Raw genomic sequence first — 16,414 nt, forward strand, 5'->3', positions numbered from 1 at the left:
ATACCAACTTGATATGAAAACAGTGCCACGTACGAAAATGAGATTGAGTCACTGTATTTTTGATTATTGAAATGACGGAGGTGCAAAGCAAAGCCATTCTGAAGGTGTGTGGATTCACGGTAGGTCCAGCATCTTTTTCGTAATCTAAATTTCCTTAACTTCCCTGGGCATAGAGTATCATCGTACCTGCCACACGATATACGAATGCAAAAATGGCAACTTTGGCAAAGAAAGCTCATAAGAGCTCTTATAAAAGAAGACTAGCTGAGAAGCAGGCTCTATCTCAGTGAGGACGTAGTGCCAAGAAGAAGAAGAAAAGCGGAGGTGGGAGCGAGGATGTAATTCACATCACTTAACCATGAAAAAATGATACTATGTTCACATTATTTTGTCTTCTGTTTTCATTTCAGCGGGACACATTCTTCCGGTTGTATTCGTACTACTGTCAGAACATTCCGCGCTCCGAACGGCTTCGAGAGACCCTTGTGGACACGCATCTGTTCCTGCAGGAGTGCCAGAAGAAGCTCGGCCACAAACTGCCCCTTGCTGCATATTTGCTCAAACCAGTACAAAGGATCACCAAGTATCAACTTCTCTTAAAGGATCTGTTAAAGTAACGTTTTTCGTATTTCTTTCAGATTTTTTTCACACTCATACATTCTTATCGAGTTTATACATTTTTGTCCAACAACTCGCAGAGAAAACGGTTTCACAATTTGCTAATATTTGCATGTTTCTTCTCGTATCGTTTATGTATCTTTTTCTCTGTCCGCGTCCTCCTATTTGGTGATTGTGATCCCAAATATCTCTTGCATCTTATTATCGTAAAATCGGAATATCCTCCCCGAAACAAACAATCTTTAGATTCAGTGACACCGGAACGTGTTCCCGGGAGCTGCAGAAGGCGTTGGACTGTATGCTGGTGGTGCTCAAGTGCGTTAACGATTCGATGCATCAGATTGCAATAACTGGTTTTCCCGTAAGTAGAGCACTGTTCCAGCGTGCTACAATTTGTGTCCGCCCATGTCCCCCAACAGGTTCGGGCTTTCGCTTAGTTCCCTCGCCCCTTTCCCCTTTTCCTTCAAGCTGTAATTCTCCTATAAACTATATGTCTTCATGTTGTCAATGAACGGATGACGACCGGAATTGGCTTTCATCAACCGCTTATCAGGGTCCACCATAAGCATATCTCATTTGCATAGTATTGATATCGTCATGTTCGCTCTCTGGTAATAAAATGTTTGGATTCAGGAGTGTGATAAGTACAAGTGTGATTGGTCTTTTCTCCTTAATCCAAACTGAGGTCATTACCGCCGAAATTCAACGGGTAAGTTCCGAAAGCAAAACGCAAATTTCTCTTTTCACGCCTTCGTAGGCCGACCTCTCGCAGCAAGGGGAACTTCTGCTGCAGGATTCGTTCCAAGTGTGGACTGAAAGTAAAAAAGATCTCCGGTTGCGACTGAAAACCCAACATCGGCACATTTTCCTCTACCAGAAGGCAATGCTTTTCTGCAAACAGGGTTCGAAAACCGGCCACAACAAGAGTACCTACCAGTTCAAACACTGGCTACAGGTTTGGCAACCCATCCACGGTCAGCTCCAAGGTACATATCTCTACTAATGGGTGAGTTTTCGTTGGTTTGCTTGCTTTTAGATGTCCCAAATCGGTCTAACGGAATCGGTCCGAGGCGACCCACGGAGGTTCGAAGTGTGGCTCCAAGGCCGACAGGAAGTGCACACGATACAGGCCAACACGGTGGAAATCAAGAACAAGTGGGTGGCCGAGATCAAACGGGTGCTGTTGAACCAACTGGAAGAACTCAAGGGGGAGAAAATCAAACAGTACGGACTGAATCACAAGTGAGTATATGATTGATTTTTTCATATTACACTGTATTACCATATACCACGTGGACAAAGATGATGGTATGGAGTACGAAAAAAATCACATAAAGAGGAGGATGGCGGATGTCTAAGTTGACAAGGTTTATTTGATACCTAAATGAAAAATGCTTATCTAAACTTTCAATACTTCTGTTGTTTGAATCCATCGGTTTATATTATTTATGAGTTTTTATATATTCAATGTGTCTCTCAAAATAGTTCAGACTTCATTAAATCTCATACAGAATTTCACATTTTTTTCGATTTTTATATTAAAGAAGACATGTATTTTTTTTTTTTTTCATTTTTGTTAGGTTACATATGATTACAAGCGGTCTTCCTTAGCCGAGTGGTTAGAGTCTGCGGCTACAAAGCAAAGTCATGCTGAAGGTGTCTGGGTTCTATTCCCGGTCGGTCCAGGATCTTTTCGTAATGGAAATTTCCTTGACTTCCCTGGGCATAGAGTATCATCGTACCTGCCACACGGTATACGAATGCGAAAATGGCAACTAAGGCAAAGAAAGCTCTCAGTTAACCCAAGATCGGTCGCATGCGTGTACTGAGTACACGCACCTTGTAAAAGGGTCGCTTTTCGAGCTCAAGCGAGGTGGTGCTGACGATGGCTAAATGCGCGACCGCTCTTGAGTTAATAACTGTGGCTGAGAAGCAGGCTCTGTCCCAGTGGGAACGTAATGCCAAGAAGAAGAAGAAGAAGTACATATGATTACACAGAGAAAAAGGTTCTGTCCCAGAAGCACCAAGATATCACCATTTATTTAATTTGAGGTCGTTGAATCAATTGTTGTTGTTGTTTGATGAAGGGGACTTTAACCCGAAGGTCATTCGTCCCTTGAATCTATTGTCGTTTTCAAAAATGTCATAACACGTCTGGTTTTTCAGGCCCAAGTAAAAATGGTGCAAATGCCTAAAATGAAAAAAGCGGTTTTCTCTTCTAAAATTGCAAAAAAAAACACAGCATTTCAATTTGTCAAAATAAAATGCTGTGTGTTTTTATTTTATTCGATTTTACAATTTTTAAAGAGAAAACGGCTTTTTTCAGTTTTGAAATTTGCACCTTTTTAACTTGGGCCTTAAAATATGATTTTTGAAAATGTATTATTTATTGGTTTCAGTAATCTTGCATGCAAGTTTGCATGTTAATTTAGCAGTAGACCTAGTTCAAGTTTATTCGTTGACGATTCTGCCATAAAATTGATATTCCTGAGGAATTTCACTCAAAATCTTACTGAACTTCTTTTAAAGAATCCTTTAGGATTTTGGGATGAATGCCAAGATTAATTTCAAGATTTGTCATGAAAAATGTTTTGAGGAATTTCTCGAAGGGAATCCAGAACCGATGGATTAATTCCTAGAAGAGCAAATTTAGGGAACATTCCTGTAAGCAGTGCTGGGCGAGTTTCACTGACTGTGATTTGCTTTGCTTTGTTTGGCTAGGAAGCAATAAAAAAAAACTTGTAGGGTTTGTGGCCAAATGTACAAAATACGTTCATTCATTTATTTAGTTAACATCTACACAGATAACACTGAATCAACAATTTCACGCCACAATACTCGGTTCGTGGCAGCATCTCTCCATCCTCGGTTCTGCCCCACGCTCGCCAAATCGATACGCACTTGATCCGCCCACCTAGCTCGCTGCGCTCCACGCCTTCTTGTACCAACCGGATCCGAAGCGAACACCATCTTTGCAGGGTTGCTGTCCGGCATTCTTGCAACATGCCCTGCCCATCGTATCCTTCCAGCTTTGGCCACCTTCTGGATACTAGGTTCGCCGTAGAGTTGGGCGAGTTCGTGGTTCATCCTTCGCCGCCACACACCGTTCTCCTGCACACCGCCGAAGATCGTCCTAAGCACCCGACGTTCGAAGACTCCAAGTGCTTGCAGGTCCTCCTCGAGCATCGTCCACGTTTCATGCCCGTAGAGGACTACCGGCCTTATGAGCGTTTTGTACATGGTACATTTGGTGCGGGCGTGAATCTTTTTTGACCGCAGCTTCTTCTGGAGGCCATAGTAGGCCCGACTTCCACTGATGATGCGCCTCCGTATTTCACGGCTAACGTTATTGTCAGCCGTTAGCAAGGATCCAAGGTAGACGAACTCGTCGACCACCTCGAACGTATCCCCGTCTATCGTAACACTGCTACCTAGGCGAGCCCTGTCGCGCTCGGCCCCACCAGCTAGCATGTACTTTGTCTTGGCCGCATAAACCACCAGTCCAACTTTTGATGCCTCGCGTTTCAGGCGGGTGTACAGGTCTGCCACCTTTTCAAATGTTCGGCCGACGATGTCCATATCATCCGCGAAGCAAACAAATTGACTGGATCTCGTAAAAATCGTACCCCGGCTGTTAAGCCCGGCTCTCCGCATGACACCTTCTAGCGCAATATTGAACAACAGGCACGAAAGTCCATCACCTTGTCGTAGTCCCCGGTGGGATCCAAACGAACTGGAGTGTTCGCCTGAAACCTTCACACAATTTTGCACACCTTCCATCGTCGCTCTTATCAGTCTCGTGAGCTTCCCGGGAAAGCTGTTCTCGTCCATGATTTTCCATAGCTCTACGCGGTCGATACTGTCGTATGCCGCCTTGAAATCGATGAAAAGGTGATGCGTTGGGACCTGGTATTCACGACATTTTTGGAGGATTTGCCGTACAGTAAAGATCTGGTCCGTTGTCGATCGGCCGTCAACGAAGCCGGCTTGATAACTTCCCACGAACTCGTTTACTACAGGTGACAGACGACGGAAGATGATCTGGGATAATACTTTGTAGGCCGCATTTAGAATGGTGATCGCTCGAAAGTTCTCACAGTCTAACTTGTCGCCTTTCTTGTAGATGGGGCAGATTACCCCTTCCTTCCACTCCTCCGGTAGCTGTTCTGTTTCCCAGATTGTGCCTATCAGCCGGTGCAGACAAATGGCCAGCCTTTCCGGACCCATCTTTATGAGTTCAGCTCCGATACCATCCTTACCAGCAGCTTTGTTGTTCTTGAGCTGGTGAATGGCATCCTTAACCTCCCTCAAAGTGGGGGCTGGTTGGTTTCCATCTTCCGCAGTACTGACGAAGGCATTTCCTCCGTTGTCACGTCCTTCATTGCCTGTGCTCTCATCACCATTCAGGTGCTCGTCGAAGTGCTGCTTCCACCTTTCGATCACCTCACGCTCGTCCGTCAGAATGCTCCCATCCTTATCCCTGCACATCTCGGCTCGCGGCACGAAGCCGTTGCGGGATGCGTTGAGCTTCTGATAGAACCTACGCGTTTCCTGAGACCGGCACAGCTGTTCCATCTCCTCGCACTCCGTCTCCTCCAGGCGGCGTTTTTTCTCCCGAAAGAGGCGGGTCTGCTGTTGCCGTTTCCGTTTATAGCGTTCCACGTTCTGCCGGGTCCCTTGCTGCAGCATGACCGCCCGCGCTACATTCTTCTCCTTCAAAACCTCCTGGCACTCCTCGTCGAACCAATCGTTCCGTCGACTCCGTCCCACGTACCCGACGTTGCTCTCAGCTGCATCGTTGATGGCTGCTTTTACTGTTCTCCAGCAGTCCTCAAGAGGGGCTTCGTCCAGCTCACCCTCTTCCGGTAATGCAGCCTCGAGTTGCTGCGCGTATGCCGCTGCGACATCCGGTTGCTTGAGCCGCTCTAGGTCATACCGAGGCGGCCGTCGGTACCGTACGTTGTTAACGACGGAGAGTTTTGGGCGCAGTTTGACCATCACCAGATAGTGGTCAGAGTCGATGTTAGCGCCACGATAGGTCCTGACGTCGATAATGTCGGAGAAGTGCCGACCATCAATCAGAACGTGTCAAAATACGTATATATTTGAATAATAGATGACGAATTTTGAGAAGTGTTTCAAAAAGTGTTCCTTCAATAAATCCGTTCAATAAATCAAAAAGGTGTTCCTTTATGAATTTTGGGATGATAAAACCTTTGAAAAATCCTCAAACATGTTTTGGAGGATTTCTCAAAGGAATCTGGATCAACCGATGGATTAATTCATAAAGGGGTACTATGTGAGAACCAGGGCTGTCCATTTTCAATTCATTGAAAGTATTTTCAGTCCCCAACTGACTGACTCAAGCTTCCCTTTCGATTGAAACTCTACTGTTTCGTTTCAATCCGACAAACATTTCCTTTCATCGCAGCAAGCGTAGTCTTTCATTTCTTTCGTGCCGCCTGTGCGTCGCGCGTCATTTATCAGAGCCTCACCGCAGCAAGCTAGTCTTTCAATCGGTAGTCTCTAGCTTTAGGAGCTGATTAATTCAAATGAACGACGTGGTGGCCCGCATACTTTCTCTATCTTAATTTATTACCTAACCAGTTATATACATTACTATTGCAAAAAATATATAAAATCCAATTTGAAACATTTTGATAGATTTCAATGAAATCAAATGAAACGAAATTCTTACTCTTTCATTCCACCTTTCTTGTTCGCTGCTTTCAAAAAGGTAACGAAACGAATGAGTGGCGAAAGAAGAACGAAGCGACGCAGTTGTTCGTCACCATCGAGACGACGCAGCCAAGCCTTCGTGTTTCACAAAATGCTTTCGAAAATGCACAGCCCTGGTGAGAACATTCCTGTGAGAACCCCCGGATTATTTTTTGATACAATTCTAGGAAGCAATCAAAATTAAATGCTTGGTGAATGCTTGTAGGGTTCCTGGTCAAATGTACAAAATACGTATATAATTTCTGAAATCTTCTTCTTCTTTCTGGCGTTACGTCCCAACTTGGACAAAGCCTGCTTCTCAGATTAGTGTTAGTGTGTTAGTGTGAGCACTTCCACAGTTATTAACTGAGAGCTTTCTTTGCCGATTGACCATTTTTGCATGTGTATATCGTGTGGCAGGTACGATGATACTCTATGCCCTGGGAATCGAGAAAATTTCCTTTACAAAAAGATCCTCGATCAGCGGGATTCGAACCCACGACCCTCAGCATGGTCATGCTGAATAGCTGCGCGTATACCGCTACGGCTATCTGGGCCCCTACTTAATTTCTGAAATCCTTGAACTAATATTAATAAAATGAATGATATTCCTGGAAAAAAATGTTCATGAACTTGAAAAGAGAAAAAATCTAGAAGACATCTCCTAAAATTTCATGGACACAATTCTGTTGAAATCGCTAAGAAACTATTTATGAACTTTTTGCATGAATCATAAGGTATAGAGAATTCTTCGAAGTACCCCTTTTCTTCTTGGCATGACGTCTCACTGGGACAGAATCTGATTTTCAGCTTAGCGTGATTTTATGAGCACTTCCACTCAGACACCTTCAGCATAGCTTTCCTTGGTAACCGCGGACATTATCACGAGGCAAAACAAGGCCCATTAATTCCTTGAAGTAATACTTGGAGTGGATATTGAAAGAACCCACGTAGACACTTAAATTTTAAACTTAATTTGGGAAGCTATACAACCTTATGGGAAAAAGTTATCCCGGAATGATTTCTAGTACCGAACTGAAAAAAATCGAATGACTTCTCAGAAATATTCCCAAAAAAGTTCTAAAAGGATTGCCTGAAGCAGTCCTTGAAATATTTCCTAGGAAAATCACTACCGCAATATTTATATATATCCTTTGTACATTCCTTAAAACATCAGGAATCTCTGAACAGTGTTTAACTTTTACAGCAGTGGGTGTCTACATCGAAGTTTCAAAATTCTGATTCTTTGTAATCGCTGGATCGATTTTGATTAAATACCGTTTTGTCTCAAATTCCGAACACTTGGGTTTTGTATGTCAATTTGGTTGAAATGTTTTGCTGAAATATGTCATCAAACTACAAAGAAATGGCAGTCAATTCTAATTCAATTTAAACGCCTTACAAACTATTTACCTCGGGAGTAGTGATGATTCTCTAGTTTGAGACCAGTAAAAGATGCTCATATAAATTTATTTGGGAAATTATTAATTCGAATAAGATTCATTCGTGCTGTTCGGAATTTGAATCAAGGTGTTCGGAATATGAGACATAATGAACACAGTGCTCGGCATTTGAATCAAAATGTTGATCCATACTTCCCAGACAACCAGAAGTCGCATAACAGTTTACGAAAAAAATCGTTTATTTATACAAATTGCATCACACCCGCACTACATGGTGGATGAAATCGTTTGATCGATGAGTTTCCTCGCATAAAACGTTAATTTATGAGTTTATATGTATGTTTTGTTTCGTCCCGTATACTCGTACAAAGTTAGTCGGATCAATCCGTAGCAGCTGTCAAATGAATTTTGTTATCATAAATTAAGTCGTATAATAGTACAGATTAGTTCGCAATAAAATCTTTACACTCGCATAGCATGCTATTTTTCATCATATAAAAATGCACGTATATCGCCTCCACTTTTGTACGTATAAGGCTTTTTCTCACCATCTTATACGTGAAACTTTTCACATATAAGCATCGCATAACGCAAAAGGTGATTCCGTTATACGTACATTCTGGTTGTCTGGGTTAGAATTAAGCTGTGTTTTAGCTAGACCATTATCTATGCTGGCATATTTGCTATAACCCATATCAGGGTATCTACTCGTTTACCGAAATGAAATTCCCTGATATTTCCAGGTTTCACTAAAAAAAAATCCAGGTTCAAGAAATACTCCAATTTTATATGTTTAAACTAATGACAAATTTTGAAGTGTTTATACGCTATTTATACGCTTTTAAACATTATTTAAAGAATAGTGAAGCTATTCCAATATCCAATATCACAATATGAAGGTGCTAACAATACCAAAGCTTAAGTTTTATTCAAATGAATTGTATTTTTCAATGATGATGTCTTTTATTTTGTTTATAAGAGCTCTGTGAACAGAACGGAACTTTCAAGTACATCAGTATGCTTCTTCTTGAAAGTATTTTTAGTACATATTATTTCCATTAGTCATTTAAATAACTAAGACAGTTTCATGGGCGCAAAAGTAAAACTTTATTTGGATTTGTGGCAATAAATACTAAGGTAACCGATTTATTAGCAAATAATCATACAGTTCTGACCTGCAAAAAATCCAAAATTCTTTAAAATATCTCAAATTGAATCAATTATTAGTGATTATCTGCTACATATTTAACACTTCAGTCGTCGCGCTGTTGTATTTTGTACAACACTAATGAAAAAACCTCGCTTCTTGTTCAAAACAGCAGCGTGGTGGTTCTGACGGTGGCAAACCACGCGACGACTGGAAGGTTAAGTAGATATATACCCATTTAAAGTAATTTAAATAATTCATAAAACTTTTGACTCCCGGGTCCATTTTTCGGATAATAGCAACACGGATTATCAAGCCCCTGGGTAATCGCATTTGAGCACATAATATTTAACTGTGGCAATTTTATTTAACAACTGATGAACTTTTGCATTGCATTCGAAAAACTTAAATTAATCATGATTGTTACGAAATTTTAAATTTGAAGTTGTTTAAATTCCAGATTACTTTTCTAAAAACGTTTTTTCTGAAAACAAATATTTTTCAATAAATTTAAAAATTGTGCATGAAGCAGGCCTGGTGGTGACTGAGTTTCTTGAAAATAGGAAATTAAAAAATCTCTCTCCAGAAAAAAAGAGACTAAAAAGTAACAAAAAGAGACAAAACAGTAATCAAAAAACGAATCCATACAGGAACCAGTATGAAATAGTTTGATCAGACAGACATTTCTCTGAGAATCTTTTTAAAACTTTTTTTTGTCGTGACATTATGACGACATATCAGCAAATATGGTATATGTAAGTAAAGGACAAACTTTCATTGATGTATTACGACGACATTATGAGAGAGATGGACTGATATCTTTATTTGAGATTTTCACTCTCCAAGAATTTTCGTAAGGAATTCTTCCAAAAATTTTGTTTTGGATGTTTCGAAATAAAACCAGGATTTTCTCCAAAAAATATCACAAAAAATACCCCAGGGCTTCCATTAAAAATTCCTTTATATATTATTTCAGATATTTTTTGAAAAGCCCATAGTCCTCTAGGATTTTATCTGATGATTCTCCACTCAGTTTTTCTAGAACATCCTCCAAGACTCCCGTTTAAAACATGTTGTAATATTCAACCAGAGACTTATCCAGAAGTACCCAAGGATTTTTTTTTATCTTGACTACAATTTTTTCTGAGGATACCTTCAGGAATCACTCCAGAGAATGCTTCTAAGATTTCTTAAGAAATTCCATTAATTACATAAATTCCATTCCATAAATTCCATTAACATTACAGAATCCTTGGAAAAGGTCCAATAAGGGCCGGAACGTTATATAACGAAAACATATAGTTGTTTTTGATTAATTCAGTAGACTGAACTGCCAATTTCAACCCAACTCATCAATCGAACAACCAGTTTAAGAAATTCCTCCATTAATTCTAAGAAATTTCTCAAGGATGTTTTCAAAACTGTTTTTAAGCATTCTTCCAGGAGTTTCCTCTAAGGAAATTTTCCATAAAGCTGACAAATTGCTGAGAAAAATTCGTGACGTATTCCTAAAATAAGTTTTAGGTTACCTTCTGTTACAGTTACTTATGTAATTTCTTAGGTCACCTTTGATTTTCAGGAATACCCACTCTTGTAGAATCTCTTAGAAGATTTCCAAGATTATTGCTAAGATAAATGAGAAAAAAAAAACATAAGATCTCGCAGAATATTGTGAAGGAACTCCTGGAAAAAGAGGACGAAATTCCTAAAAAAAATGTGTTGGAATAATTATTCCTATAATCGGAGGAATTCATAAAAATATGCTGTAGTGTTAACTGGTGTGGAACCTTAAATGAACTTTTCAATATCCCATGGGGATTTTTTGAGAAATTCATTGAAAAATGTTTGGATGAGCGCTCCAGTAATCCTTGGACGAAATGCTGGAGAAATTCCTATAACAAAATCTAAAGAAACTTAATAATAAAACACAGGTCGAATTTAAGGAATTATTTGAAATGTTCTTAATAGATTCACTCGAATAACCTCTCGAGGAACTTTTGGAGCTATTCTTTGGAATAACCGTAGATGAAATGGCGTTGAAATTCTTGTCGGCTTTTCTTGTAAAAGAAATCTGTGGGAAACTTTGGATATCTCTTAGATTAACAACTGTAGAATTCAGTTGAAAAGATAGTGAAAAAATATCTGGATGAAGTCCTCGGATAGTCTTTGTTCAAAGTACTCCCTGAGAAAATTACTAGAGGTAATAACGTTAAAATGCTCAAGGATTTCTTGAAGCAGGAGTAGCTGAATTTCTTGCAGAATTTCTGATAAAATCTCTGGAGTAACCACAAGGATAATTCCTGAAGCTGTTCTCGAGAAATAAGAGAAGAAATTTTGCATCTCAATTACCTGCAAGCAAGATAAGGGAAAAAAATAGACTTTAGAGACTATTTTGGTTTTAATAGATACATCACCTTTTCAAAAATAGACAAGTCTCTGCATACAAATGGTAAGTATCTATAAAAACCCTGCTACCAGCTCTAGATATGTTCGTCAGTTCTTTACTGAAGAAATATAGAGACATTGAAAACATCAATCATGTGTTGGTAAGCTGATACAATTTCATACTCGAAAGGATCCTTACTCAGGATCAAAACAGGTCATATAGTGTTCTGAGAGCGAATTTTTTGAATTTTTTTTCGAATGAAGAGAGTTTTCTGGCAAATAATGGTAGCTCTGGGTTATGACCCAAAAATGCTTTGTCGTGAACATCATGAATCTCTGCCTCAAAATAATTTCCCTGATAGTGATCGAAATTCCCTGAGAATTCCAGGTTTTTTCCAGGTTGAATAAAATTCCCTGATAATTCCAGGTTTTCCAGGTTTTTCCAGGTAGTTGACACCCTGCATATTTCCCTAAACGCGAGTTAGCGTGTAAGGGTGTAAGTTTTTGCTCTTGATATTTCGCTGTATTCAAGCAAATCAGTTACTGAATAAACGATCAACCGATACGGACGCTTTTCTTTTCTTTGCGCGTATTATCTACTCATTAAGCATGACTAAAGAATTTTACATTAGGGGTATTCACTTAAAGTTGCGTAAAATGAGATTTCGCGTAATATGTCCGTTGAATTATTTCAAATGAAATATTCCTGTACTCTATCAGTACAATGACAGATGAGAAATTAATGATCTAGTTATCTACCACAAATCACAGACATTCCAAAGATTGTTATTGTAGGAGCTCTGATTGTTTTATCGATTTCAATTTAGTTGATGACTGTTTAACTGGGACAACCATGTTTATCATCCACACAGAAATATGAACACAGCAAAACTGACGTTAGATTTGGAAATATTTGGAAATATTCCTCAAATTGATAGCGTCTTTGCCTGCATCGGAACAATACATGAGAGTTCTCACTGGTCATTATTGGGAGTTGATTCATCGCCGCCATCTGTTATCATAAATCGCTTCCATGATAGTCGTAGTCGTTTTTCACTCCTCACCAGATAATATTGCAAGTTTCTTTACCTGATATTTTTTAGAAACTTTTGCTTAGCTCGTGGTTTTGAAATCGGAAAACAATTGTTATCCAAACCTTGATAGTTAAGACAAGATGGCAAGACTCAGGAACAAATCAATATGTAACTCCAGTCGCTCCCTCGTTTTTGTAAGAATTGTCAATCCAGTGAGACCCACCAGGTAACACAGTGGTATCGGCAAAACCACCGGAAGAATTTCGGTCGCGTTAACGAGAAGAACACGGAAAAACACAAAGTACTTTTGCTCGTCGCGGCGGTCTGTTTTATACAATCAAACATAACATAAACAACAATCAACATACAATTCACAGGACCGGTGCAAGGCAGTGATGATAAACATCGCAAACATACATTAGGCTGGCCCAAATTCCAACACTCCTCTTCGATGTGTTCATCACTAAGTCCACTAAGTTCTCAATGGGCAGCTCAGCCTACACTCAAATACACGACCTACGAGCCTTTTTACTCCTGCTTCCAGCGCCCTCTTGTTTCGTCAAATTTGACAACTACAAAGTCACAAAGAGTTTACATAGTCTATGCACGATGTTACACTTAGCATCGGTTTCCCTCGTCAAAACAGTCGTAAAATTCTTCTTGGCAGCATTCCTCCTCAACGAGATGCTCAGCTGCAGTCTTTCGGTGGTTGCGGCTCTACACCACTTCTACAGTCTTCAAAGCATATAGCTCTCTGACTGAAAGGACTCCACTGTCCAAGCTCCGGAACGTACAGTACGTCTTTCGCCACAACTTCATTCACTTTCCCGTTGTCAGTGACCCACTGCAGCAAGCCTTCTCCAATACCGGTGAATTTGATCACTGAGCTATCCGCCAAGTTCACCTCGACCTTCACGCTTTCGTTAATTTTGCTGAAGAACTCGCGCGGTCACTGGTCATGTGGCTCGAGCAGCCACTGTCCACGTACCAGCCGCTCCGCTTTCGATGACCTCCAACTCCGAAACAAATTCCGGGGTTTCTCTTCACAGCTTTCTTCACTTCCGGCTCCTTTTCTTCCCTTTCACGTAGCAAACGACAGTATCTCCGGAAGTAATAAAACACTCGCTGTCTTCTTCGTTCTCTGCCTCCGTTTTTCACTTTCAGCGCACGTTCACTGCGCTCACCGGACACCTCTCGCTTCTCCATCCGTCGGTGGTACTCGTCCATCAGCCGCTGCTTCACGAATTCCAGAGTCTGGTCGTCATATGGCCGGCTTTTCAAAGCCGTCACCAACCCGTTGCACGATTCGGGCAGACTTGTGTACACCATCGCCACTTGCAGCGAACTTTCGAGCTTCTGCCCCGCACACGACAGCCGATCGAATAATTCTACGATCGCGAACAGGTGCTTGATGGCGCAGGTGGACAAACGGCAGCAGAGAACAGCGTACGAGAATCGGGATAGGAAGCACGAAATGATAAACTCGCGAGAAATACTTTTGAACAACTTTTATTTATAAGCGAAGAGTAAAAACACGTTTGGACACGTCGATGTGAAAAACTGTAGTGGAAAAATAACCACCAACATTTGTTGCTATTGCCGTTGTAGCAGAGATGGATTCTGCAGTCGCATGAAGCTGCACTTTGTAGTTGGGCATACCGAGGGGCGTGCGAATGTGTAGCAGTGAAACAGTGCACCTCCAATAGTGCTTCTCCATGTCCGCATCTTCTTCTTAGTTGAAACTACACAACTTCTTCAGGAGCGACAATCACGACGTCACCGTAGTTTTTTCGTGGAACTTCTTCAACTTTCGATTGCTGATTTTGCGTCCTTCACTAAAGGCAACTGATTGTCTTCAATGTTCAGTATTATCAAGGCCCCCCCCTTCGATCGTCTTTTAACCACGCCGTACTCACTGGCATCGGTTTTTCTTCCGAAACCGTATGCCACAGATCGACACTAATAATCAACATGTTGATCTTCACCTTCCACGTTTGACAATTTCGATTATCCAAACGGGCGATAAACACTTTCTCTGTCATTTCAATTTTTCGATTTTCTATTGGCGCACACTGTACTCATGAAGTTACAGCCAACAATACTATCGAACGTATCCGCCGTACTATACACACACGCCGGCGGTACACAGTCACAGTTTGATTTCTCGAACACCACCACAGCTACGGCAACGATTCGCGGCACAGAATGGCAATTTTACCCGATTCTGTTTTTGCACGGATTTTTTTTACACGGCCGTGCAAAAAAAGTTTCCATACATTCTTTCCGCCAAAACCTTTTTTTTTGCATGAAACGTCGAGAAATGGTGATACTTTTTTTGCACGGTTTTTGAAATTTTGAACTGAAAACTTTTTTTTGCACGGTACGCATCTCCTGTGCAAAAACAGAATCGGGTGTACTTTCTTCGGTTGCGGGACAAAATGGTGCATAACAGCCAAAACGGCACTTTGCACCGTACTGGGCTTGCAACCAGACCGACAACGGCTCCACTAACCACTTTTTCACTGTCCCGGTCGCAGCTGTTTTTCCACACAGCTGGACGAGCCAAAACGAGTGCAATTAAACAATTGGCTCCCACAGACCAGCACCACACAGGATGATCATTCACAAAACGACTTCATACATCGCGACTGTTCCGAAGCAAACTTAACCGGTTCTTCCACTACACTGGGCCCATAACATGTGGGAATTGCACCGGGGGAATTTCTGTCGCGTTAACCAGAAGAACACGGAACAACACAAAGTACAAAGCGGTCGGTTTATTACAATCAAACATAACATGAACAATAGTCAACATGAGCCTCTGTACGTGCCATAAATTCTTATGTTCTTTTGACTTTTACTGTGCGCCGTGTATCGCGTGGCAGGTACGATCATATTCTATGCCCAGGGAAGTCAAGGAAATTTCCATTACGAAAAGATCCTGCACCGACCGGGAATCGAACCCAGACACCTTCAGCATGGCTTTGACGCACCCCTCTGAAATGACACTATCTTTGTAGCCGCGGACTCTAACCACTCGGCTAAGGCTTAAGGCCCAAACGCAATGATAGCGGAACGGCAACGGAATGCGGAACCGGTTCACCAGCATGAATCACAACATCTCGACTGAGCTGACAACGAATGAAATTGGATCAACACTGAGTCTACAAGCTGATTATAGTTCATGCTGGCGAACCGGTTCCGCATTCCGTTGCCGTTCCGCTATCATTGCGTTTGGGCCTTTAGGCTGGCCCAAATTCCAACAATTTTTGCTAAAAACCAACGCCTTCAAATGTTAAATGATACGACGCTTTAAAATGTGTTAGTTAGACATAGAAAGTTGGAAAACAGAATATATAACATAAATGTGCTTATTCTGCGCGGCGTGTGAGGTGAGACGAGTCGAATAAGGTGACAATTCGGTCCTAAAATTATTAATGAAATCTTGTTTTTATTTGATAAAACAAAAGATCATGTAAATGCAACTACTCTAGCAATTTTTCCGCTCTAATAACGGCTATATCACGTTTAAACTTTAATTTTTTTTTTTTTTTTTTTTTTTTTTTTTTTTTTTTTTTTTTTTTTTTTTTTTTTTTTTTTTTTGTATGGTGTTTAGTTGGAGCTGCCTGACAGCTTAACTTGTCAAGGCTGAACCCTCGGTCTGGCTTTTGCCAAGTTTCCCCTCTACCAGGACCAATACTCAGACTTGCTTCTGAGAAAAGGAAGCATTATGAAAATCAGCAGCTCCATTAGAATTTGTTTGAAATAGTAGTGCATTACTAATACTGTCTAGTCGAAATGGGTTTGAATAATTTGTCATACAAGTGCTATTCTGATTACTATTGTCTTTTACGTAAGATTAGAGTCTTAAATGTCAAGTGTCGTCAAGTCTTAACAAAATTAGGCTGTTTAGTAGTAGTTCTAGTTAATTTCATTTTTTGTTGTTAAAAGTATTTATTGGTCATTACGTTCATATATCCACAGACAAACAGACGTAACACTGACGAAATTTCCATCGACCACTCATTTAACGATCATTCCAAATTCGTTATGTTACAAATCTCACAACCAGAGGCGCGCGCATCGGTTTTCTTCGTAATTGACGTTTC

At 40.8% G+C, this 16,414-nt stretch overlaps 1 protein-coding gene across 6 annotated transcripts in view; it reads left to right on the plus strand.

Annotated features, from left to right (window-relative positions):
- The window catches only part of LOC5576746 (guanine nucleotide exchange factor DBS), a 457,969-nt gene that overhangs the window by 437,647 nt on the left and 3,908 nt on the right, over positions 1–16,414 (plus strand). For all 6 annotated transcript variants that reach the window (XM_021839979.1, XM_021839976.1, XM_021839978.1 and 3 more), the window contains 4 exons: positions 411–613; positions 865–979; positions 1,376–1,573; positions 1,655–1,860. In XM_021839979.1, the coding sequence (XP_021695671.1) occupies positions 411–613; positions 865–979; positions 1,376–1,573; positions 1,655–1,860 (722 nt within the window). The remainder of the gene's footprint in view (positions 1–410; positions 614–864; positions 980–1,375; positions 1,574–1,654; positions 1,861–16,414) is intronic.

The sequence above is a fragment of the Aedes aegypti genome, chromosome 2, assembly GCF_002204515.2.
Source record: "Aedes aegypti strain LVP_AGWG chromosome 2, AaegL5.0 Primary Assembly, whole genome shotgun sequence".
Lineage (NCBI taxonomy): Eukaryota > Metazoa > Arthropoda > Insecta > Diptera > Culicidae > Aedes > Aedes aegypti.